The 27,070-nt window shown below is 39.7% G+C and overlaps 3 protein-coding genes across 6 annotated transcripts in view; 2 read left to right on the top strand and 1 right to left on the bottom strand.

Annotated features, from left to right (window-relative positions):
- Nucleotides 1–20,197, top strand: part of LOC309701089 (gamma-aminobutyric acid receptor subunit alpha-5-like) — a 45,310-nt gene extending 25,113 nt beyond the window's left edge. For both annotated transcript variants that reach the window (XM_082525092.1, XM_082525093.1), the window contains 5 exons: nucleotides 292–435; nucleotides 10,079–10,231; nucleotides 10,496–10,707; nucleotides 14,469–14,764; nucleotides 17,880–20,197. In XM_082525092.1, coding sequence (XP_082381218.1) covers nucleotides 292–435; nucleotides 10,079–10,231; nucleotides 10,496–10,707; nucleotides 14,469–14,764; nucleotides 17,880–17,997 — 923 coding nt within the window. In that variant the 3' untranslated portion in view covers nucleotides 17,998–20,197. The remainder of the gene's footprint in view (nucleotides 1–291; nucleotides 436–10,078; nucleotides 10,232–10,495; nucleotides 10,708–14,468; nucleotides 14,765–17,879) is intronic.
- LOC309701088 (gamma-aminobutyric acid receptor subunit beta-3-like) overlaps nucleotides 1–21,030 on the bottom strand; it is a 103,533-nt gene extending 82,503 nt beyond the window's left edge. Inside the window, exon 1 of one of the 2 annotated variants that reach the window (XM_082525090.1) lies at nucleotides 20,194–21,030. Coding sequence is in view for 1 of the 2 variants with exons in the window: in XM_082525088.1 (XP_082381214.1) it covers nucleotides 8,361–8,509 (149 nt within the window). In the remaining variant the exon portion in view is untranslated. Of the gene's footprint in view, nucleotides 1–8,360; nucleotides 9,024–20,193 lie in introns of those variants that run through there. The other variant, XM_082525088.1, reaches the window with a different exon arrangement.
- A 2,625-nt stretch (nucleotides 21,031–23,655) lies between these two features.
- LOC309701090 (gamma-aminobutyric acid receptor subunit gamma-3-like) overlaps nucleotides 23,656–27,070 on the top strand; it is a 193,814-nt gene continuing 190,399 nt past the window's right edge. For both annotated transcript variants that reach the window (XM_082525095.1, XM_082525094.1), the window contains exons 1-2: nucleotides 23,656–24,106; nucleotides 24,555–24,709. In XM_082525095.1, coding sequence (XP_082381221.1) covers nucleotides 24,051–24,106; nucleotides 24,555–24,709 — 211 coding nt within the window. In that variant the 5' untranslated portion in view covers nucleotides 23,656–24,050. The remainder of the gene's footprint in view (nucleotides 24,107–24,554; nucleotides 24,710–27,070) is intronic.

Here is a 27,070-nt window from a genome sequence, read left to right as displayed (position 1 = left end):
AAAATCCCCCCCTCCAGCACACACGCACACACACACATTTTACAGACATACTAGACAAATTCTGCTCTTGGCCTCAAGCCTGCAGTCTAATCAAAAAGTGCTAGAGAGGCTCTGCATCAGCTCCACACACGGGGAGCTACACATAATGAGTGATGACAGGGTTGTAACTCACTCTAATATGTTAATAATCTACTCTGCTGTAAACAAACAGGGTTTCACTTCCACTTTGAATGTCATCATATTAAGAGCAAAACACTTAAATCAGAATAATCTTTCCTGTCTGTCTCTCAGATGCCTATCCTGTGTCAGAAGTCGTCTACACTTGGACTGAGGGAGCTAAAGAATCTGTGGTGGTGGCAGAGGATGGCTCCAGACTCAATCAGTATCATCTTGTTGGACAAAGTGCTAACACAGAGGATATACACACAAGCAGGGGTATGTGCTATTTTAATAACTCTGTAGTAATAATATTAACAGCAGTGTGCTTCTATTGCTAGTAGCAAAGTATTAAGAATGGATGGATTAGTGAAATAAGTTGTGGCAGAGATAAAAGTAATATACTTAATCCCAAATGATGGAATATTTTGTGATATTAGGGGAAAAAATAGAGATTAGGTAACACAGCAATATAAGAACTGGAGCCCCAGTAGACAGTTACTGTATAGGATACATAGTACAATAAAAACAAAAATAGGATGACTTAACTATTACCGTTGAACACAAATACAAGCTGTCAACTGGACAAACACTACACCACTCATTAATAAGGATAGAAATATTCAATAATTTTCTAATTATTAACACACACAACAAATCCAATACTGCTTACTTGATCATGCTACAAATTACAGGAGTTTTGTAAAGCTTAGTTTAACCAATAGTTTAGTTTAACTTAGTTTAGCCCATTTGTGTAGGCATGTAAGGATACTTACATATGTTGCTGGTGTTAATGCAGTTTAGCTACGCAACAAGCTAGCAGTTACTGTTTCTAACTCGAGTACTGGTTATTAGTGGAAGATTGTATTCATACAAACATAGTATTACAACATTGTCTACATGTCCACATTTAATATGGGAACTTTATTTCTTCATCATAACTGTGGTGATACAATGGCAAGCTAATGTTAGCTTCATCGCTTCAGCTAGCATCACAACAAAACTGTAAATATTCAGTGGCATCAAAACTGTACCTATGAACTAGGTTGTTTTGAACAACCTATAAAATTTATCTTTTGGCAGGAAAATGGAAAAATAAGTAGAGTGATTTACTGAAATATTAGCAAACATAAATGAAAATACAGAATAAGGCAAAAACAGAGTATGCATAAAACAACAAGTTGAAAATGTCAAATATTTGGTATGAGCGCCTTTATTCTTCAACATAGCCTGAACTATTTTAAGCTAGCTTTCTTTATGTAGTCTTCAGGAATAGGTCTCTTGAAGAACATTCAAAGCTTATCTTTGGATGTTGGCTGTTTTTGGTTTGTTCTCTGTCATGACGCCACTCTGCTTAATGTTAAGATAGGGGCTCTGGGGAGGCCAATCCATCACCGATCATGTTCCATTGTGTGTTTATTAAAGCTGTTGCCAATCAGATGTTTTTTAAATGTATTGTTTGGTCGATGAAAATCTGACAATACTTTGCTGCGCTCATCATTCTATCATTGAGAAGATCCCCAATATCGCTTGCTTTGGAGCAAGTGGCTGCTTTTTGTTCAGGCTTTTTTGTCCGGTGTGTTTTATCGATGACTGTAGGCACTTACACTTACACTATTATGTTGATTACACATAATAATGACAAGTTCAACTGAAACCTTTAAATTTGCTTGGATTCATCACAACATAAGACACGTTGAAATAATTTTGGGTCCAGTTTTTGTAAAGTTTGGCCCTTCTTTTCCTCAAAAATGGCTTGAGGCTATCCTTGACACTGGCAAACAGCAAATGGGCCAATTTCCATGTTGATTCTGTGAGGACATTAAGATGGTATTCATGTCCTGTTCATCTTCTTTTGTCCTACACTTGTCTAGTTTCCTTAAAACACAGTGTACGAGTGTACGAGTGTACGTGATGTAACATTTGGCATTTTCAAACACTTTGTGTTTGAAAAGCATCTTTTTACAAAGAGCCCAAACATACCATTTAAAATGAGTTCATTGATGACCCATCTGTTTCTATTTGTGTTAGTTGTTTTTTATTTATCGGGATTCACTCTTCGTCCATAAACCTCAACTACTGTACAAAAACAATTAAAACCATATGATGTTATAAACTACTTGTACCATCTGTTATTTAAGTAATAATTCTGAGTTAGCTCTTTTTTACAGGTGTAGAGACCTTTGTCAGCATATTTGTTTACCATCAGAGCAGATTTAATGAAACAGATGCAACTGAAATGCCGACGTTTAGCTTTAATTTAAGGATTCGGACAAAAATATTGCATCAGCTGTATTTATATACAAACTGCCCTATTTTCTGGAGCTAAAATATTATTGGGGAGTTGACTCTGGCTTATTTCTGTATTTTTTCACAAGTTAAGCAGGTTAAAGGTCCAGAGATGATTCCAAGTGTGGCATTTGCATTTGGAAGTTGTTTCTGTGAACTGAAGCAAAGGTTGAAGGACCTCTTAAGGCAAAGAGAATATTCTATCCTTAGACTGGAAAACAAACATATCTGAAAGGGAGCAGAAACTTGTCAAATCAGCAGTTCGGCTCTTGCTGAGAAAAAAAGAAAGCATTGGAGAGCTCGTCAACAGAAACAGGTCCTTAAATCCATAAAAGACAAAAGTGGTGGATGTTGGCAAGATCATTTCCACGGGAAAGACAAAAAAACCCCCACAGGATGCACCAAGTGTGGAAGTCACTGCATTGATTGCAAGATGCAAAACATTTATGTTTAGCTAGCCACGCTAGCTTGCTGGACAGATGAAAATACAGCAGAGCTGGGAAGAAACAAAAGGAAAAAAGATCTAAAATGACTCATAATCTGAATAAAGTAGAGACAATTTGATGCAGGGGTACACATAGCTTCCTATGACACTAGGTCACAGGTGTTTGTTGGTGATTTGACAAAACAAAAGTGTACTGAGCAGTGTGTGTACACACTGAGCGACTTGCAGTCAAGTTAACTGGATGTCATCTCAGCGAACAGATGAACAATGAGCCAGACCATGCTGACAAAAGTAACCCAGGAGATTTTGAAAAATATAAAAAAAAGGTGGACTATTGTGCAGGCAGCAACTAAACACTGCTACAGTAAAAGCCTCGGCGGGAAACCTTTTCTCTGCTGATTGGCCACGGATTCCAGACTTCAGGAAGTCATCATCAAAGGATCACTGACAAAGTTTAAAAAAGATTTTATTACGATTATATTAAATTATTGCACTACATTTAATTCTCTAAAAAAGGGACGGTACATAAGAATGTAATTAGTTCATTAGTCAAATCTATATTTTTTCTTAACCCCTTAACATCTGGATTTAAGAGGTTAAATTCAACTTTGGGTTAATTTAACATTGATTGTTCAACTTCAAATATGTTGTGTTGTGTACAAACATTATGAAAACTGTGCCACTGTTCAAAACTTTTTTTAAGTTATAAAATTTTTAAAAAATTGTTAATTATTTATTATTTTCATTAAATAAAGAAACCTCAATCAGAACATAGTGCAAGCATTGCATTGTGTATTTTTCATTAGCACTGAGGTGAATTATGTTGCACGGTACGAATTAGTTAAGGTGATGTAACTAATTCTAGATTAGGGAAGATAAACACTGTAGGGAGAAATGGATGTGCTGCGAGGTGGAGAGGAAATGTGGGAAACATTATCAGTAGTTAAGAGTCAATGAGTGGAGGCTAGTGCAGAGTAGCCTATCCCTCTCACAACCAGCTGTCTACAGGCTCGGACAGCCCTGTCAAACAACACTTATCCCTGCACACACGCACACACATAGAAGCATGCGCGCACATGCACACATACACAAATCGAGAGAGACCTGAGTCCTAGGGTTAATCCCCCATCCAACCACCCATCAGCTTTTGCATAAGAAGATGACATCACAGCTCAGTGAGGGATTGGCTGGGTGTGTCTGTGTGTTTGCTGGTGTGTGCATTTGTATATTTATCTTTGTATCAAATGTCGTCACTGTGACAGTCACACAGCAGGGTCATTGTGACAATAAGCTGGAGGACCAGAAGTTACTTCTTTATTGTGGGGGTTAGGACTTTAAAGTTTTTAGGCTTTAAGGTGAAGCGTTAAACCGGGTTGCTTTTACAGGAGACATTTTACTTTAAGGTGATTATACAGGAAACGATTTAAGTGAAAAAATAATCATGATAATAACAATTTAGGTCTTTGCCAAGCTAGAGTAAAAAAAAAAGTGTGTGTGTTTGTGTGTGGCCTTTGTGCATGTTGGGATTGGACGGCCTCACTTTGACATGTGGGGCTGGTAGGGTGTGGTGTGGGTGTTGAAAGTCATCTGCTTAATACTCTTATGTAAAACCAAACTGTAATACACTTTCCTCTAGTATCTAGTAGAACCGTTATTAAAAGTGTGGATTTCCCCTCCTTTTTTTATTTGCGTACCACAGCTCTTTAAATATTTGCTTGGTGACTCAATGGTTTAAGTGAAAGGCTAAAGCTCTTGTTGGTTAAAGGACTGATGACTGCCTGGCTAGTAGGTTATAACACTGAATGGTTTGACATGTTAATTAATGTGCTAGTTAATGGTAGAAGCTAGTAGCTCACAGAGTAACTGCATGTTTATTTCTAGGATCTACTAGGTTGAGGGTCAATTTTAGCCCAAAAGTGTAGATGACACTTAATTTGAAAGGTAAGATCTTAAAATTTCAACAGCTTAGCATTTGGTTAAAACAAACCCAGCTCTAACCCTATGACAGGTGGATGTGAAGAGGTTAAATGGTGGCTTCTTGCAAATGTGAATACTTTTGCAAGAAGCCAAGAGTTACATAAGTCTAGTTTCTAACTGCTGCACTGAAAAGCATTTGGTTGACTACACTGTAAAAAAAATGTAATATAAAAGTATGTTACTGTATATTTTACAGTTTTGTACTGTTCTTTTAGAATATCATTAAATATACATAAATAGGTTGTGATTTTACATTTCAAATGTAAATCAACGTAAAATCACTGTAAATGTAATAAAACATAATTTTCTTGTTTTTTAAATGTATCTGTCTGTACATATGCATATTTAGATTGTTAAAATACATTCACAAATGTATCATAATTTCACAAATATTTGTCCGTTATTTGAAAGATTGAACTGTTTAATTCAAATGTAATGCTATGGAAAAAATAAAATGATTCTTAACTTTTTTTACATCAAATAATAATTATTATTATTGTTATTTAGGGCAATTGTGGCTCAAGAGTTGGCAGTTCGCCTTGTAATCAGAAGATTGCCGGTTCGATCCCCGGCTCGGACACTCGTTGTGTCCTTGGGCAAGACACTTCACCTACCACCTACTGGTGATGGCCAGAGGGGAATTATAAAGTGGAATTGTAAAGCACTTTGAGGGTCTCAAAAAGCGCTATATGAATGCAATCCATTATTATTATTTAAACCAACTGTTAACTGTATATTTCTGTACATTTAAGTATTATTATTCATATTGCCGCATTCATTGACCTTGTTTATAGGTAATTTCATTGGTTGATCACATTAAAATGTACCTAATTTAATGTTTAAAAGCACTTGAAAAAGGCAAAATCCCATGTAAAATTAGGGCAACAAACTGTATTGTCATTACTGAAAATAACTGTATTTTCATGAGAAAGTTATTTTCTGTTATTTTCTGTTATTATTTTGGCGCCCCAGCTGCCAGAATATTACTGGTTTTTTTAGGATTTTTTTTTTTTTACGGTGTAGTTGATTCTAGAAACCTGGTTTAAAGACACAGTAATGTAGTTACAGTAAAAGGAAAAAAATGGTGAGAAATTCATCCACTGTACATGGAAGCTGTTTCACTGATCTTTACAAACCTGTGTTTACATTTAGGGCCAATTACTGAGTTATGTGCTTAACCTGTTAATATCCACCAGGTCGCTAGCAACCTGTTTTTGACTTAGAGTTTAGTGTAGGTTTAGCCACATGCTAAATTATGTGATTTTCAAAAATTAGTAAATGGTCTACTTCAAACTATTAAAATTTGTTTAAAGCATCTCCATTTGGATCATTTTTTGTTTGCTTAGTTGCATATTTCTGCCACTAACACCACCCAGAAAACCCTAAAGCAGGTGTAAGTGATTTGAGTTTTTGAACAAATATAAACAAATCACTTGTACTTGCACAAAAATTGTTCTAAAATATAGCCACCCAGCCCCCAACTTAACATATAGAGGGCTGAGGCTGGATGTAGACCATGTGGCTGTGCACATGGGTGTGCAAAAAGTCAGAGCAAACCAAAATAGCACAGTATCTAAATTTCTTGTCAAATGAAGTTGTAAGAATGTCGCATCATCCAACCCTTTGGAGATAAATTAATCCAACCGATTCCTTCTCATATGGCTGATCAGATATAAACAATATATACTCTAAGTATAATAACTATGATACAGTATTTATGTTCATATGTTGTATTTGATAGTACTAATGATATTACCCAAATCATCGAGCCACCATCTGGTGTCGTGCCTGCTACCACAAAAAGCTAAACATTATCCGAGAATTCCATTTATCTCCAGGACCAAAGGCGGTAAATCATTCATGCAGCTCAAAGCTTCTGTCTGGAAACTGCCCAAATCAGTGGTGGAGATTGCTGATGAGCTTGAGCTCTGGGGTCACATTCAGCCCAGAAGGTTAATTTACTGTTTATATCTTTGACTCTCTCACTAATAACTTTGACAGACCAAATATGACACTCTAAGATGTGCCAGATCTGAGCTCTGGTTTTTGATCTTGCACTTTTCCCTATTGTGTTAAATGAAATATTGAATGCAGTGAACAGGTGTTACCGAGGGTGCAGTGACAGATGGGAATTAGAGGTTCTACTTTCTGAAATTTTCTTTTCTTAAATATATATAGCAGTTGTTCTGTTACATGGTCCTAAAAGTTTGAAGACCACAGTAATACAAGGAAATCTGATCGCCTCAACTGAATGGCTTTAGTCCAACATGTTAGTATGTAGAGTAATAGTGGAGGAAAACATTTCAGTCTTGTTAACAAATAATTTTATAGATGCAGTCCTAACCTGTAACATTGCATCTGTCAAAACCTTTATGTCTAACTGTATGCAGGGATACAGTTTGAGATTTAAGATTAACCTCGTTTGCCATGTCCACCTAGGGTTACGGTTTGGGGTTTTTTTTAGCCACAAGCAAAAGGACACACTTTCAGAGAAGAATACACTTTGGCATTACAGTTTTTCAGTGAAAAGCTTTTCAACTGGGCCTTTCCAGACAAGAAAAAACTTTAACAAATTTGATCTCTAACCATAACTCCAGATGGGACCACCTGGTGGTTGCTAAGCAGTTACATTTAGTAATATTAGCTATTTCTTGACAATGAACATTGATAATGAGTGGCTCCATAATACAGTGGCTTATACATTTGCCTAGCAAGCCAGATATTCCTGGTTTGAGTCTGAGAGGAAACACGTCTCTCGGTTGTGTCAGGAAGGATATCTGGTGTACAGATCTGCGAAAGCAAGTGTGTGGCGCTACATGTTGTGACCCCTTGTGAATACGGGACTAGCTAAAAGTAGCTAATGAACAGTATTCATGACGCTTTGTGTGTCAGATGCTGGATGGTGTTTGACTTTAATTACAACACTAATCTGAGGCACTCCCCCTTGAGGATGTGAAAGTGGAGATAAGTGAGGGAGTTTTTCTTTAAAGACCTGACATCTTTAGGGTCACGGCTTCTTCCGTCTCAGATACTTTCCTTAAATAACTCCCTGACTCTAAAAGCAGATAAGGCTTACTCTAGCAACAGTTACGTCTACAGTTTGCAGGGACCTCAGGGCTTGTCAGGAACCTTTGCGACGTCAGTGTTGGGACAAAACGCCATATCCTGTGAACCTCTGAAGACCCATCTGGTCACCAGTAACCCATTTAGGGTTAGGAATGGGCTTGGTGTTAGCCTTAATGTCTAGCAAATATCTAATGAACAGTTTTTTTTAGTTTGTATCTTAATACTTTTCTTTTAAGGTACTATAAAAACACTACCACTACCCCTCCCATTATGTCTAACCCTGACACTTGATGCATTGACACTGACTTACCGGGTGTTAAGAAGTTAAATGATCTAGAAGGACATTTTCCAGAGAATAATAAATCATTTTAAATGCTGTGCACACACCTTTGGCAAAACAGGGCAAAACAGTTTCCCTCCAACTCACCAGTTTACCAGCATGGCTGCATTGTTGCTTGACACAAAAGGGAGTTCCCCACAAACACTGTGAAATACAGATCCTTGGGAGAAAAGTAAAATCCACCAGAGGAGCATGGTCTTCCTCTTTCCTTTGCCCCCGGTCCTTTCAGGATCCATGCATCAAGTGCAAAGGTAACCCTTTGCAAGGGATGTGTCTGGATGATTCCAGCAGGTGTAGAAGTGGACTGGGTAGTTGTGAACCAGGTGGCCTGGAGTCATGAAGGCATCAGAAGGCCCGAGCGATTAGGTAGAAGAGAGAACTAAGCATGCTGGGGAACTCCAGATCGAGGCATGGCAGTGACAGTGACGTTGATAAGTGTGCGTAGTGGCCGTTCGTCCTCAACACAGGGCAGCTGCAAAATAGAGAAATTTCCCCCGGTTTTAAGCTGATGTCAGCTGATGAGTTCAGCGCGCTTTCTGAATTGCTTTTTCTGTCCTCCCCAAGCCAGTCAGTTCCATGAAGAGCGTTGGAGGTACCAGAAAAATAAAAAGAAAGAAAAACAACATAAAAAGAAAAAAAGAGGTATGCAGATATATCTACACGGCTATCCCCCCTCCATCCCACCAGTGATTAGAAGCAATGAGTGTCCGTCTCCGTGGCTTAGAGCGTGCGCTGAGGTGTGTGTCAACAGCTAGAGATCATCCTTCATGTGTGTTTGACTGTGTCTACGTGTGTTAGAGCCTGGATTGGCAGGGTGGAAAGGGGCGGGGTTTGGAGCTCAGCAATGGATCCCAAGACAGGAAGCCTCAGCACCCCCCTCAACCCCCCCCCCCCCCCCCCTGCTTTTTAACTCCCTCTCTTTGCGCTCACTGATGGCAGGATGCAGATTGTAACCAGGGATTAGGGAGGTTCAAAAATCCGATTGTGCCTGGAGAAAGCCTCATGTATTACTCTGTTTGTGTGTGTGTGTGTGTGTGTGTGCGTGCGTGCGTGCGTGCGTGCGTGTGTGTGTGTGTGTGTTTGTGAGGGAGAGAGAGAGCGGCTTGTGTACGTGTGCCCCAGTGTATGGAATACAGTCATTAGGTTTTTCATAGTTTACCAGCACCTGCAGTCACAAACTGCTGCTGGCAATGGAGATTTTTATTTAAAACCCTCAAATGCAATCTTCTGTTGTTTAGCAGAGTATTCTGTCCTCCCACTTCCCACCTCTCAACACACTTTTTACCTCCCACTGTCATGGCCCATTGTTGAACCCAGACATTAACTGCATAATAATCTATTCTCGTGTTCTCACAGTAATTAACACCACTTACGCTAATTTTTCCTTTTAATAACAGACCTGAAGTCAGGTTCATTTTGCTGTTATGTTTAACTGAAATGTTCTCTTTACACATTTTCACCAGTCTCCAACACCTCTGATTATTTCATTAGTCTAATGGTAGAATAGTGGAAAGAAGGGGAGCTTCTCAAATGACACTTTTCATTCCTTTTATCCAGTGACTAAGCACCATTGCAGCCAGTTTACTTGTTTTTTTGATCACACAGCTGGTAGTTTGTTCTAAAATAAAGACATGCCCAATGCGGTAGACTAAACATCTTTTGTTCAGTAAGGAGGTCAAGTCGCACATTAATAATTCCTCTATTCTCAAAGTGCATCTTTAAGTAGATATTTCTGTTATTAGGACGCTGTTGTTTGTTGTCCTTATCTAACCTTATATCCTTTTTATTTGCTTCTTTCCCCTCAGGACAGTATACAGTGATGATGGCCCATTTCTTCCTGAAGAGGAAGATTGGATATTTTGTCATCCAGACGTATATGCCATGTTTCATGACTGTAATCCTGTCCCAGGTGTCATTTTGGCTGAACAGAGAGTCAGTTCCTGCCAGAACTGTTTTTGGTGAGTGAAGCTGCTTACGTACTAATCCTTAAAAAAAAAAAAGTAAAAAAACTTCTTATTTAACTGGGTAATATTTCCATCATGCGCATTCATACCAGGGAGAATAATAACAGTCGCTCACTGAGCAGCAGCACTGCACAAGCTGACAGTTAGGAGTTATTAAAGTGCCCACCTTCACTGAGTGAGGCCAGTCTGTCATTTGTTTCCAGCTGGCTCATAAAAACTAAATTTAAAATCGTCATGTCTAACTTTGTTTGCACCCAGGGGTGACCACTGTGCTGACCATGACCACCCTTAGCATCAGTGCGAGGAACTCGCTCCCCAAAGTGGCCTATGCTACAGCCATGGACTGGTTCATTGCCGTCTGCTATGCTTTTGTCTTTTCTGCCCTCATTGAGTTCGCAACAGTGAACTACTTCACCAAGAGGAGCTGGGCTTGGGATGGCAAGAAGGCTATGGAAGCACAACACCCTAAGGTACAATTTGTGGGTACTTTGATACACATTTAAGAGTTTATCCTCAGATCATCCAGAAATACCAAAATCGCAAACTTGGCTATGACCTGTGGTTATGAAATATTAGCAGTTGGTTGCAGGGCCTACAAGTGCGGCAGTGTATTTGAGACATCAGCTAAGTTATTACAAACCAGATTGCAAAAAAGTTGGGACACTAAACAAATTGTGAATAAAAATTGAATGCAATGATGTGGAGATGGCAAATGTCAATATTTTATTCAGAATAGAACGTAGATGACAGATCAAAAGTTTAATCCGAGAAAATGTATCATTTCAAAGGAAAAATATGTTGATTCAAAATTACATGGTGTCAACAAATCCCAAAAAAGTTGGGACAACTAGCAATAAGAGGCTGGAAAAAGTAAATTTGAGCATAACGAAGAGCTGGAAGACCAATTAACACTAATTAGGTTAATTGGCAACATGATTGGGCATAAAAAGAGCTTCTCAGAGTGGCAGTGTCTCTCAGAAGCCAAGATGGGTAGAGGATCACCAATTCCCACAATGTTGCGCAGAAAGATAGTGGAGCAATATCAGAAAGGTGTTACCCACCAAAAAATTGCAAAGACTTTGGAGTTATCATCATCAACTGTGCATAACATCATCCAAAGATTCAGAGAATCTGGAACAATCTCTGTGCGTAAGGGTCAAGGGCGTAAACCCATACTGGATGCCCGTGATCTCCGGGCCCTTAAACGACACTGCACCACAAACAGGAATGCTACTGTAAAGGAAATCACAGAATGGGCTCAGGAATACTTCCAGAAACCATTGTCAGTGAACACAATCCACCGTGCCATCCGCCATTTCCAGCTGAAACTCTACAGTGCAAAGAAGAAGCCATATCTAAGCAAGATCCACAAGCTCAGGCGTTTTCACTGGGCCAGGGATAATTTAAAATGGAGTGTGGCAAATGGAAGACTGTTCTGTTGTCAGACGAGTCACGATTCAAAGTTCTTTTTGGAAATGTGGGATGCCATGTCATCCGGACCAAAGAGGTCTAGGACAACCCAAGTTGTTATCAACGCTCAGTTCAGAAGCCTGCATCTCTGATGGTATGGGGTTGCATGAGTGCGTGTGGCATGGGCAGCTTGCATGTCTGGAAAGGCACCATCAATGCAGAAAAATATATTCAGGTTCTAGAACAACATATGCTCCCATCCAGACGTCATCTCTTTCAGGGAGACCCTGCATTTTTCAACAAGATAATGCCAGACTACATTCTGCATCAATCAAAACATCATGGCTGCGTAGGAGAAGGATCCGGGTACTGAAATGGCCAGTCTGCAGTCCAGATCTTTCACCTATAGAGAACATTTGGCGCATCATAAAGAGGAAGGTGCGACAAAGAAGGCCCAAGACGATTGAACAGTTAGAGGCCTGTATTAGACAAGAATGGGAGAGCATTCCTATTTCTAAACTTGAGAAACTGGTCTCCTCAGTCCCCAGACATCTGTTGAGTGTTGTAAGAAGAAGGGGAGATGCCACACAGTGGTGAAAATGGCCTTGTCCCAACTTTTTTGGGATTTGTTGACACCATGACATTTTGAATCAACATATTTTAACCTTAAAATGATAAATTTTCTCAGTTTCAACTTTTGTTCTGTGATTTATGTTCTATTCTGAATAAAATATTGACATTTGCCATCTCCACATCGTTGCATTCAGTTTTTATTCACAATTTGTTTAGTGTCCCAACTTTTTTGGAATCCGGTTTGTATCATATTCCACAAGAAACAAAGGAAGTGTTGCAACTGATTGATTATGTGAAATAACAATATTGTTGTGTTATGTTTTGTTATCTGACTGGTGCAAATGGTTATCTAACCTTATTGTGGAAATGACAGTCTTCACTAGTGGGGATAGTTACAAAGCTTTCTTCATTATGAATGAGCACACATCTTTTTATTGAATATTTGAAGAACCAGCAAAAAAAACAGAAACTCTTGTAGAGGACATAAAGTCAGAGATAGAAACAACAAGGAGCAGGTGCATCTAGCACAGGTAGAGCTGCTGCAAAAACCCACAGAGCTCAGCAGCCAGCGCAACAAATTCTGGATCCTTGGCTTTTAGTTAGCAGTTAGCATTAGCAGCACATGCTGCGTCCGATGTGAAAGTACCTTTATGCTGCGCACTGTGACTCACAGCCATGATCCCGGGTCAGCCCCGACTTTGTGTTAAACGAATCCTAAAGTATTTCTAACCACTGATATACCAAAACTTTATCCTTTCAACAGCTACTGAAAGTTAGGGGACCTAGCTTCTATCGAATCGTACTTGTACTTAAAACTTGAGTGCAGAGTTTCACACGTATTTTTTGGCTAAGTCCACACACACACAAATTCTTTTTACACATACAAATCTGTTTCACACACACACACACACACACACACACACACACACACACACACACACACACATTCTTTTTACACATACGAATCCTAATTTACAAGTACAAAACTGATTTACAAGTACAAAATATTTATGACCACAATTTGAGCCCACACAATTTCACTGACAAAAAAACTGAAGCACAGTTATTTATTTGATTATTTGTCAGATCATACCATAAAAAAAATCCAGAAGAAATTCAGTGACTCTACTCTAGGCCTCTAGGCTTATCTGAGAAACAGTACTACTTACTCTGTGGTACTATAGGGTTTTAAACAGTCTTAAGGTCATTACACACCGAACACACTGCAAAAACACCAAAGTGAAATTCCCAGTTCTTCGGATCCAAACTCGTTGTGTATTGTATAAACAGGCAGATCACATTTCACATGCACTGTGAAAAAAATTAAATCATTATAAAGCAATGATAAGCTGTTCCTGATGTTTCTGAACAAGAAAAGGAAGAAACTGAGATTCTGGGTTCCTCTAATTCTCATCAGGCAACACCAGGAAGAATTTCATGGTTTGATCCAGGAGTTGAAGCTGTATGACGACCACTTTCATACATATCTCGGGATGACAGCGGAGTAGTTTGAGCTGTTGTTGGCAGAGTTGAGACCACATCTGAGGAGGCAAAGAAATAATTACAGAGAGCTGATTGTATGTACCGTACTGGTGTGCCAAACATAATCTGATTGGTCAGATTTCTGCTTTTGGATCAGAAAAAGCAAGCTTGGTTCAAAAAAATAAATGCCGCAGTTTTGTCCAGCAAAATCACATCCGGTGTGTCAAGGCCTTCATGCCAAACTAATCATTTTCTGCCTTTAGCTACACAGTTAGCAAACAGATATTAGAGCAGTGTTACATTTACGTGGCACTGAAGCAAGTGAACTTCAGTATAAGTGTTGAAAAAAACAGTTAAGTACATAAATGCACTGTGAGTCATCAGGATATTGAAAGTCACTTCACAGCATGGATTACTATAAATTCTGCTTGGTTTAGTAATCCCAGTGATGTCTAGGACAACCGCCAGGCATCTGTTAACAGCTGCACTAAAACATATATGCACAGTGCAGTCATCATAAATAAAACTCAAACTGACAGAACACCAGTGGAAATCATGCTGCTAACTGATTGAAATTCAATAACTCAGCAGCCCACATTTTACCAGAATGTTCTGCCAGAAATATTTCACCTCAGTAAGGTCACTAATCACTCCAGACAGAACAAAAAACACAGATTCTTCTCAAGCCAGAAAAAAAAACTGTAACAGTAGAGCAAAATGAGGCTTGTAACTAACATTCTACTCAACGTGCTCTGTCCTGCCATAGAAACGAGACCCGATGGTTCTGTCCAAGAAGCCCAACAACGTGTGCTCGGCAGGTGTCAACTACACCCCCAACCTCACCAAGGACACGTCCATCTCCACCATCTCCAACACGACGTCGGTACACCTGCGTTCTGCTGAGACCAAGACGATGGACCCCAAGAAGACCTACAACAGTGTCAGCAAGATCGACAAGATGTCGCGGATAGTGTTCCCTGTCCTCTTCGGAACCTTCAACCTCGTCTACTGGGCCACGTACCTCAACAGAGAACCGTTGTCGAAAGGAGTTGTCATCTCAACGTAATCGCTCTTCTTATTGTTCCTTTTTTTCAGGGGCGTGGGGGGGGAGGGGGGGGCAGTTTGTGTCAGGGAGAAGGGAAGGTTGAGCCTAATAGAAGAGGGGTGATCCATAATGAAAGCAGCCATTGCTACATCTCTCCCTCCAGACTAAACAAATGTGAAAACAAAGAACAAAAACTATACTCACCTATTTAGATCAAGCACTTTGAATGGATGCAAGGCTTCACGATTCCCTTTCCTATTTTTCATGGCCTAAAAAACTGCATTTTAAGACTGCATTAACAGGAGAGAGGGTGCTTTGCTTCTTTCTCATCTGTTCTGCTGCAGTTTGCATGATTCTCACCCCCAAAAAGGGAACATGGACTCCTCTTTGTCTTGAACACCGACCATGTATATGTCAGTCATTGCTTAAACTATGGGAGCACACTTGGTCACTACTACCTGTAGAATTTAACAAAGTAATTTAATGCTTCATGTTCTTACTGCACTGGGCTCATAAACTCTGCAATCTAACTCGCATTTGAATTTTAAAACATGATTTTAAAATGTACCTAATTCCGCGCTATGAGAAAGACGCATCTCTCGAGATTGATGCTGCAAGTGCATTAATAATGTCGTTTTATGTCTCCTTTTTAAAAAAAAATAATAATAATCTTGCCAATTCTTTTCCTCTGCCTAACGCAGAGGGTGCTTGTGTCTCTTGTTGTACATCTTTACTTGAAGATTCAAGAACTGTTGCTGCAGGCCTGGTTTCCCAAAAGCACTGGCAGTAAGAGTCTCAAAGTAAAATGTGAGAGGAAAAGAAGTTTTGAATTAAAAAGTCATCATTTAGGGCCAGCAAGAATGTTTGAAAAAAGTGGGGGTTTTTTCTGGCCTACTTACACGAGGGTGACTGGACGGCTGTGGCAGATGTGTTAGCACAAATTAAGGATTGGATATATGTGATTTAACAGAATTTTGAGCCTGGGTCACTCAGTTGGGAAACCAATATGCACAGTTGAGATACCAAATGGAGAGCAAGTCACATACAAATCAGGACAGCGATGTGGACAGTTTTGGGACTGTCGTTCAGAGATGTCCAGACACGCACCCTGCTAATGTGTCCACAGAGAAAACCAGACTCATGTACAGTTCATAACCCTGTTTTGGTTTTTTAAAAAACTGCTGGTGAAATTTACTAAATGAGTACTGTGACAATTTTGTAAGGCACTGACACAGCTGCTATGTATTTGTAAGTGTTCCATTTCCAAATGTGGGGAGGAAAGTATGTAACGTAATCATATGAATGTGGTTTTCTAAGGCTTGCGACAGGTAATTTGCTCCACACTGTGCCGTTATTTAACACCGAAAAGAGCATGCCTTATATTGCACCTGGATGCGATAGTTGTCGCAAGGAGCATTAATTTATGTGGAATGCCAAGGGGAGACGTTATCAGAATGAGCATGTAATTGGTTCGGGTATATGGCTGTGACAAATCTTTGGATCTGCCCTGTCAGCTGCTCACGCTGAACAGTTCGAGCCAAGCCCCACATATTTAGTGTATTTTGATATAACAAAGCAGAACATGCCGCAGAGCATCGGGGGCAAGGAGAGAATTACAAGATGTATACAAGCCATGGCTGTATAGCTGGTAGCAAGGTTAGTTTTTTTGCAGTGTGCAGAGCTGTTTGTAGGTTTTTTCATCGTGTTTCATCAAATAGGCAGCGGGTCATAGTGAAAATAGCAGAGAGCTCAAAAAATAAACAAACTCAAAAAATACACATTGAGCTCTGTAACATCACAAATCGACTTCATACATTTTGTCTACTTTTTAAGTTCTGTCCCAAAAGTATTTTAAGAAAAACTGTAATGTTTGTCAAAATGTCACTTTAACTGTGACGAAGGTGTTGGAGGTGTTCCTAAATATCAGGATTGTGCAGGTGGCTGTGAGTCAGATTCTTTCTTTTGACTTTAATAAATACCTGCAGACCCTTATGCAAAACAACACATTGCACGGTCACAGTACCGTCCTGGGTTTGCAAGTCGGTTGGGATTTGACAGTTAATAATGTTTTGTGTTGTGCGACACATCCTGCACATGGGCTGTTAAACAAATATTTTAGGTTTATAAGGCAGAGCTGGTTGTAGTAAAGTAATAAAGCAGTCTTGGGCTGCGTCAGCCTTTAAGACGACAGTTTCTGACGCAAGACTAATCATTGACCTTTTTAGTAGATTACCTGCAGAACCTTCCACTCCCACTGAGCTATTCTTTTTCACATACAAAAAGTGAATCAATAATTTTCTCACTCATGCCTCTTAATAGCAACACTTGAGAGCTCAGTTCATGCTTTGCACAAAGTCAAAGTATTCTGGGTCATTTAAGCATCTTCTGAGGCTGTTGGAAAATGTTAACTCCAGTCTACAGTGTGTTTGTGAAAGTGAAGTGCTGGGGGGAAAAAAGATGATTATTGTGTCATGTTTCTGGATTCCAGCAGAGCTATACTAGAAAGAAAACCTCACGCATATATCAGCAACAGGAGACAGAAATTCAACAGCTCAGCAGCTAACAGGTGACCAAAGATTGATTGTACCATGAACTGACTCATAACGGTCCACAAAAGTGAGCAACACAGCAGAGCTCTGTCCTCTCAGAATTACTTACTATTGGGTTCAATCGATGGGCTCAAGTTTATCAAAATTGCACCCTGATTTGCATTAATTTACTTCACCTCCGCGAGCTAATCCAATGTCACTGGACTGCATTGGTTTTTTTTCTCAGAATGTTTCTCTGTTTTGAAAGCTTGGTTCGACGAGGCCTTTAAGCTGCAAAGAATTTGGGGAAATAAGGCCGAGTGTCATGAGAGAATCATGTAAATAGCCTTTTTCGTTTTCAACGTAAACAAAAAGACAGATTGTCACATTTGTGTTCTGAAGCCCTTAGTAGAAAAAAAAAGCCCAATGTTGATGTTAATGATGTTATTGTCTTCAATATCTTTTTTCTTCTCTGTACATGTGTGAGTTTGTTTCGTTCTTGTGGCTTGTAGAAGAGCTGATCAAACGTGATCTTTGGACTGATTTGTATTTTATATCTACAGTGACTTAATTAAAGTGACGAGCACACATTTTGTCATTACAGCTCAAGCCTACCTGTTGCACAGCATGTGTTGGTTTGTGGTGAGACAAACTCAGGAATAAGAGGACCCCATGCTCCCAACAGAAATATCAGTTCTTCATATCTATCATATGGATTTTGAACACCAACCTCTCTCACCTGCTGCTGGGAACATTGTCCTCAAAAACTTTAGGCCGCTAAGCAGATATTTATACACTGGCTTGGTAAGAAACCATGTAAATAAGGGTGACATAAGCTGCTATCTGCTTTGCATTGTGTACTTAAGGTGGACTTAAGTGATTTTATTTTGACTTTGTGTGCCAGGATATGCTGTGGTATTTTCGTGCTGTTTAACTGATGTTGAAGCTGTCATTTATGGAAATCTAAGATCCAGCTTTCTGTCAGATCAGACAATGTTTCAGTTTCAGTGCAATGGCAGCCAAGTACAGGATACAGACGAGACATCTCCCCCCCACCAATCTGTAATCTGTCTGTTCCTCGACTTCCTGTTTGTATCTGACACATTATCAAGTAACAGTACACACTTTCTGTCTGTGTATTTCTGATTAGGTCTGCAGTAGTTGAGTTCTTCAACAAGTGTGTTTTTTAAACTAAACAGTTGTTTTTATTGAGCTTTATTTAAGCCTTGTTTTCTAACATATAACCAAAGGAACTATTACTGTAAAAAGTCACTGATAATGTCCCTGACAAACACATATAGCCTTCATTATTTTTTCTGTGGACAGCAGCTTCAGTCTGACAGAAGTTCACTGTATGGACAAAGGTACTGGGTCTCACCTGTTATTCTTTGAATGCTTGTATTTTCAGTCCCATTGCTTCAGCTGTGTAAAATCTAAAGAATCTAGGCCTGTACTCTTTTGTGCTTTTATTTGAGAAAGAATGGGTCTTTCTAAAGAGATCACTAATTTAAGAGTGCTACTGTAATAGAATGAGACATTGCAGCAAGTCCCTTCATCTAATTTTTTGTACCTTTCAGAAATTCCTCAGTAAGCTGTAAGTGGCATTTTTGCAAAAGTGGAAGTTTTTAGGGACCACAGCAACTGAGACACCAACTGGCAGGCCACGTAAAGTTAGAGAGTGAGGTTGCCAAGAGCTGGGGCATATAGTGCATAAGTGTAATCAACACTCTGCTGAAGTGCAGAGTTCCGAACCTCCTCCAACATTACCATCAGCACAAAAAACTGTATAGCAGGAGCTTCGTGCAATAGGTTTCCATGCAGCGCAGCTCCTGTAGGTAGCCCAGTACGTTTGTGCAAATAGTGTATCTCTACAACTATTAGCTTGTCCATAAATTTGGCTAATATGGTAATATTCATGGAAAATTTACAATAACTTTGGTGATCCTCTGACTTTTTCTAGTGCTGTCATCAGATCAAAATTACTGTGGCTGGTGGGTAATATATGGAAAAAATAAAAATAATCCTCCAGTCTATAAACTAAAAATAACATGAAAGTTCAAAAATTTTCAAAAAGAAATTATTTTGACTGTTAACAGGCTAAACAAATACAGCTTACATGATGTTATACCAGATTATAAATATCTGTACCCGCTGCTAAATGCCAGCATATTGGCGTCATCGTTGTTAGCATGTGGATATTAGCATTTAGCTGCATGTAGAATAATAGTAGGCAGACAGATGGATGAACACTTAAATTCAATACATTATAAATCCTCTGATGTTCTCAGTAATTTAATAAATATTTCTGACTGATAACAAGCTAAAATAACATATATGTAAAGTGGCCTTTGTTATACTCAGCATTTATGTGTTATGTTTGATAATATTTGTCATCTTTTTATCAATTTCTACTATTAGTAGCATGCTGGCATTAGCATTTTACTGCATGTAAAACAGTGATAGGCAAATAGCAAACAGTGACCTTCTGAAAAATTAATGAATTGAAGAATGAATTAATAAATCTATGTATAAGCATATTATACCATATTATTAATCATCTGAATAAAACAATGCTAATATCATAATAGGTTTTTAATGCTAGCCAGCTAAATTAATACAACTAACATGATTTATCTGCCTATTAATATTACACTTATTAGCATCAACCTTTTAGCTCTGTCGGTGTTAGCATACTGTACTTGATAGCTACATATTAGCTACATATAGAACGTTGACAATATTTGGCAAACAGACAAATATAGGATTTTATTTTTTCTGCTGTAGAAAACTCAATCATATTAACTATAGGACATCATATATTTAATACTACCCACATTGTAATTCTGTCATTTCCAAAAATTCGGCAAAGCTAATATTATGTTAATATGCTAGGGGCTGAAAGAAGACAAGTAACTCACGTATATCAGCTCATTCACGTGAGCTGTCAGGTCAGAGGATCCCCATAGTGCTGAAACCTGGTAGACTTCCTCATGTCTGTGCACATCTTTCTTGGCGTAAACCAATGCACCCATCCATTTAACTATCTCTCTTTCTGGCCAAGAAACAACCCCACCCGCCTTCCTTCAGCCACTGTGACAGACTCATCTGCCATACATCTGTTAGAATAAGGGATTTAGTTCTGCTTAAGTTGCTTTCACCCATTCAGGGAAGCCCCTTACAGCAAAGGGCTTCTGTCCAATTTAAGCCCTGACTGGCCCAGCCCTCATGACAAACACTTGTTTTTCTCAGTGTGTTGTCTGGACAGCTGTGGCTGATGCATGTTAGGAACAAACTTAGGGTTGATTATATGCCCTTTATCCCAAGCTAGCTCATGGGCAGTGAAGCTGACTGACGCTTTGAACTCTTGGCTGGGGAATTTATTGCACATCCAGCAGCTGGTTTAAAGGACACTTGCGGAGCTACGATAGCAACAGTTGCCTGTTCAAGTAAGGCTAAAGGTGACCAATAAAATGCATAAAGTTGCTCATGTTTTTTTTTTTTCAAGAACTTTTTACAAGAATATTTACGAAGAACCCATCAAACAGACTTTGGCTTAATTTTGCAAAAATGCAGCAAAGCCATTGTAGCTGGGCTTAAAAACGTATTTGTGTCACTCATTCTTTGTTTTATGTACTGTATTTGTTTTGTGTATTATACTGATAATGATCAAATAAAAAGGATTAGCAAAGATGCTATATAGTACATTGCAAACACTACTGTAGCTCAAATGTTGCTTTGTTGAATCCTGATTAAAGCTGCACATATAAAAGGAAATCTGACACTGGTATGTCTGAATCATGTTTGATTGTCTATTGATATTAAATGCTTTGATGAACTACTTAATGCAATTTGGGTCACTTAGAAACATTATTTTTACAAGTAATGCAAATTTGCTTTAATTTGATATAATGTGAAATTCATCAGAAAACTTTTTCTTTTCCATTTTTTTTTAGTTTGATCTGCCTAGTATCTAAGAGGGCATACAGAGGCCCATTGTCACTGTGTTTCAGTGGCATATGATATGCTGTGGTATTGTTTTCATAATGATATGGTAGATGATGACATGTGTTTATATTTTCCCAGTTAATGAAGCTGTCAGAGGTTTTAGTTTGACAAATAAACTCTTTATAGCTTAATTAAATGGGACCTGCTAAGCAAAAGTCAGCTTGTACTGCTCTATTAGCGGAGCAGTACACACCTTTATGTTAACCCCTCAGCTTTTCAGTTTCATGCACTGAATAACCTTCATTTATTAGGGCGCACGTCATTGTTTTCCCATACAGCCTTACACACAGTAAGCCAAATGGATTGCTGTGTGTAATGATGACATATTTCATCTGAGATAAAATCTTTGGGAAATGGTTTTCCTAATGATCAGTCGGTCTTTTGCAACAGACAGTTATCAGCCTAGGCAATAGCTTTTATCACTTGTTATCAGTCCTGCACATATCAACAACAGGTGGTGTCATCCACCTACAAGGTGGAGACTGTTTTGCCCGTCTAAATTTAAGTAATAACGAGGAACTGTCAAGCAAATTTGCCTTTTGGACAAAACTTACATCATTTAAAAAAACAACCTTTTTATGTTTACACCAGAATAAAGATTGTGCTCTGTATAAACTGATCAAGTACATTTCATTTGACCAGATTCCACTGAATTTTATATTCTTCTGATATTTCAAAATTACATCGAAAATATACATGTACATGTAGTTAAATAAGTCAGCATATTGGGCATAAAATATTTTGAGTGTTGGAACTAAAAGTCCTTTTGGTATGTGTACAAACAAAAAGGTCCTGGTTTGGGATAAAATGCACACTTTTCAAATATACACACATTGCAAAGTTACATTTGAAAGCATGCCTTGCAATATTAGCAAACACATTACATGACCTTTGTCACACATAGATGTCGACAAATCTGCTCATCACTGATTATAATGGATAACTGTTTTGTGAGCCTGCTAGAACGTAGAGGAGTGAGCCTACTGACAAAATGCACTCACCACACACTTTACTACTTAAGGAATGATTCAGTTCCTTATAAATGGTCATTTACACTGAATCAATTTAATATTTGATGAACAAAACCTAGGACTTTCACTGTACACATCATACTTTTATCCACAAAGATAATCACAAGCTGCTAATTCTTCTGAATATCTAAACGATTGCAAAGCTATGACAAGAACATCATGTAATTTCATCACTCATAAAAGGAGAAACCATGTCAGTCCATTCACTTTTCAAATTAAGATTGGGCAAACAGTCTTATCACACAAAGTAACAAAGAGGACAGAACTTGCACATTTATTTTTTTTATTCTTAAAGTGTGTTTTGCTGACAACACTGTTACTTCTGTGAGTTGGTAAAATAACTATGGCAACACGATTTTCAATTAATTATGTCATCATTATCAATCAATTATTCCTGCAGGTCTCCTAATACTGTCACTAGTGTGGATAGGCAAAAATAACTACATGTACATGCTTCTTAATTCATTTCATGAGAATTATTAATGAATCACTCCTGCTGGTCCACGCTTGGTCAGCAGGTTATTTCTTTTCGGCTGCAACACTGCGGGAAAGACTTTCTCTTTCTCGCCGCCAGGGGGCAGCGAAGCCTCTCGAGTGGCACTCACTAGTTCAGAAAGGAAAAAAGTCTGGTAGGTTTGTAAGCTGAACGCAGGGCTGCCCTGCTGAGCTGTGGGCCTATTCAGAAAAAAATACTGTGAGGAGGAGAGCTCGCGGTGACTCTGTGGCACGTAAACGGACGTGTAAAGTCTGAACATGACTTCCAAGGGCGATCATCATCATCAGGCAAACTGCAGATATCAGTTCGCACTGAGTCAAACTACATATTATGCTGTTTACTTATGAATTGATGCTTATTTCTGAGACTTTTTCTTTGAATGAAAGGAAGTAACTGAGTTTTGAGAAGTTCCGGTTCTTCTTTTAAGACTAATTAACTAAAACAAGATAATATTGATAATAATGATAATAAAAACATCTGATGGTAATAATGATAATAATAATCACCATCATCATCATCATCATGCCAGAGTCAGAGCAACAAAAGAGGGGGGTGTTTCCGTGTGCAGTTGTGATCCAGGTAGTGTACGAGTCACGCAAGATGCTCATCTCCTAAGGTTCACCACCTCCACCAGCAGCAGAAAGCGCCACCCTGCCACTCTGGTGCCCACACAGGGAGAAGGTGGAGGGAGGCACCGTCGCTGGATCCCGTCAACTAGACTCCCAGCACCCCCCCCCCCCCCCCCCCCCCCCCACACACACACACACACACACACCCCATCCGCCCCTTACCCCCGCCTCCCTTCCCCTCCCACACACACACACGCACACACCATCCTCCTCTTGTTTCGGCTACCACCGCTTGTGTTGGGCTGGATCTCACTGATTTATCGTCGGGTGCCTTTCCCGGAGGAAACCCTCCCCACGAAGGAGCGAAGAGGACCAGGAGGAAGTGTGGTGGAGGGAGGTCGGGGGCGGGAGAGAGCTCGCGATCCGCTGCTGTGGTAGTGCTGGTGCTGTTGTTGTTGGTGGTGGTGTTGGAGGTGGTGGTGGCTGTTCGGTGCACATGACGCGCAGGAGAAAAAAGTGCGTGGGCGGATGAGGAAGTTGAGAGCTGGGATTGATGGTTCCACACCTTTTCACTGCGCTGGCACTTGATCGCGGCAGCAACGCAGCAGCAGCAGCGGCAGCAGCAGCAGCAGTCCACCGGTTCCTGCGATCAGAGGTGATCCGCGCGTGGGAAAATGACAATCAAGTTTGTGGTCACCCTCCTCACACTTTTGTTCGCTGGAGGTGCTCGGTGAGTGTCATTTGCACCTTTTCTCTCTCTCTCTCCCTCTCTACGATCAACAGCTGAGAGCAGCGTTAAAGCTTCAAAAGTTCGACTGCTGTGAATGAAATCCCATACATGTGTGAAAGAGCCTGTGTGGTAATGCATGGTTCTTTTTTCTTTTCTTTTTTTCCTAAGGGGTTCCCTCACACACACGCACTCCAACAGAAAGAAAAGGGGGGGGGGGGGGGATAAATGACAGCACCATTTACTGCTGCGCCCAAACCCACAGTCTGGGGGTCTCACTGTCATTTACAGCAGGCTCCAAGTCACCATGAATCAAACATGTTCCTTTTTTTCCTCTTTTTTCATGACAATGTGTTTCTGTTTTAAACATGATTAAGACCTCTCGTTCCCCTCCTCTCCTTTTCTCCTCGCCCCCTCCTCCACCCCTTCTCTTTCTCACACACACAAACAGCTCTGATTTACGGGAATATGGCGACGACGATGAGGATCATCAGGACACCACTGTCAATCAAATGCTGGTGCCCAGGTCGCACCAGGAGGACGCAACGCTCATTCTGAACAATTTGCTCAAGGAGTACGACAAGACTCTACGCCCAGACATCGGAGGTAAGGATCAGAAGTGGTGGAGAGGAGTTGGAGGCTTTTTTGGTTGGAGGAGAAACTTTGGTGATGCTGTCCAGGGAATGGCTCTGTGCCTGAGCTGTCCATGGTGCTGAAACTAGTAGTGCTGCTGTGAGGGTGGGGAGATGACATCCCCTTCCCCTCTCTCTCAATCATTTTAAAATTAGGTTTCTTCAGTTACGCTGGGACAGATTTGGTGGATTTGGGTTTGCTGAGATCTCTGCAAGAATTAGGGATAAAGTCCTTTTTAAGTGTTGAGAACTTTATTTATCTAGTGGGAGATAAAAACTACAGGGGCATCTGAATTTTTCAGTATTTACATCATTTACATGACTAATGGTTATTTGTGTTTCTATCAATAAATTAACAGTAAATGGAGAGGAAATAAAATGTGTCCACTTCTTGGGTTTCTGGCAAATTATCTGCAAAGCTAATTCACTTAAATGCAGTTTAATTCAAAATGCAAATAGGACCATGTTCTTATGTTGGCTCTACATAAGCCAAATTTACAAAGACGTACAGTGCTGTGCAAAATTATTAAGCCACCCGTCATTTCTCTATATTTTGTTAAGAGCATGGGAAATAGCTGCAGAGAAATGTGGGCAAACATGCATGGAAACACAACATAAAAGGCAAAAAGAGTTTGTTTAAACAATAATGGCAGTCAAACTAAATATTGACTTTTAATCTTGTTAGAATCATACAGGCTGAACTCTCTTCAGGAGTAGTTCTCCAGGCTTCTCGAAGGACATTCAAAGCTCTTCTTTGGATGTTTTGCCTTTTGTTTCCCTCTCTATCAGTACTGTTGAGGCCTGGGCTTTGGGGAGGCCAATCCATGATCACTATTGTTCCATTGTGTTTCTACTATTCAGGTATGCTTTTATTGCATTGTCAGTGTGTTTGGGATCATTGTCATGGTGAAATATTTCCACCCAGATACTTTCCAGATCATATTTCTTGGTATATCAAAATCTTACAGTGCTTTTCATGTTTGTAATTCCATCAGTTTTGACAAGGCAACATCACTGGCTCTCAAGTCCTGTGTCAGATCTTTGCTGAATGTTTTTCTAGCTTTTTTTTAAGAATGTGACTTTCAGCTACTGTTCAAATGTATGCTGTAGATAGGTTTTTAAGCCTACTTGTCCAGCTTCCTCATTTTTTTAAGGAAACATTGTACACCAAGCCCAGATATGCCAGTTTTTCAGTTAAGTGTCTTTTTGGAGGGTTTGGGGGTTTTTTTTGTTTGTAGATGCGAGTAAAGCAATGGAAACAAATAGTGTGTTTTTGCGACAGGCTGCAAGTAAGAAATTGGTCCTTTGCTAAATTGTCTGCTATGTGTAGACATAACACTGGCTCATCCGTTGATCTTTTGAGTTTGGTGCCTTTTTTATGCTTAACAAACAAAAAAAATCTTGCTTAACACCAGCATGTTGGCATTAGCATTGTTAGCATAGTAGCAGTGACAGTAGCATTTAGCAAAACGTAGCACACCGGTTGGCTTTAACCACTTCAGTTTGAATCAAAAGGTCATTAAATAAATCAAAAAACTAAGAATGTAAATACGAGCACACCGTGCTAGCTTATCTGGCTGTCACTCCCAAACCACAAAGACATTTATCGCTTTCACACATGTAATAGAATGAGTTACCCACAGCTGGCAGGCCATGCCCAGTTTGTGCTGTGTGTGTGTGAGAGAGCGAGGGTGATGACAGGAACACGAGTCCAAATCCTCCCTTGATTGCACCCATGTTCTCGCTGCTGTGGTGCAATCAAAGCCCTGAGCTCCTTGGAGGAGAACATTCCTCTTCAGTGAGGTCTCTAATCAAATGGTTACCGGTTTGTTCCCCGGAGTCCTCTCATTGGTGGGCTGCTGGCTGGAAGGCTTTTCTGTGATGAACGTGCATTTTAGAAGTCATTTGGAGAAATCAAGGCAGCCTGTCTTTATGGACATGTGGTAGAGGAGTCAGAGGTGTGGTGGTTTCCAGTGAGGCGATTTTCACCGGGGTTTAGCACAGTGGCTCAATGTCATTAGACTGACTGCCTTTACTATATTAGCGGCACTATTCTGAATGTGAAGGCAGACATTACTCCAACTGTTTCTGCTGTGACCTTATTTTTATTTCTCTCATATTCCAATTTACGCTCGACATTTGGTAACATTCTCCTTGTGTTTCTTTTCCCTTGATTCAGAGTTTGCATTTACAATCAGCAATACAATCTGATATGTGTAGGCCATTTGGGAGCTGCTCTACTCTAATTTTGTTTTGCTTCCCGCAGCTCACTGTGATATTTTCCACTTCCACTTCACTTAAATGTTGAAATAAAATGCAAGCATTTTTGACAAGC

The sequence above is a fragment of the Aulonocara stuartgranti genome, assembly GCF_965226115.1.
Source record: "Aulonocara stuartgranti genome assembly, chromosome: 23".
NCBI classification, from domain to species: Eukaryota; Metazoa; Chordata; class Actinopteri; order Cichliformes; family Cichlidae; genus Aulonocara; species Aulonocara stuartgranti.
The sequence above is the reverse complement of the archived record's forward strand: the minus strand, read 5'-3'. Positions and strand labels throughout refer to the sequence as shown.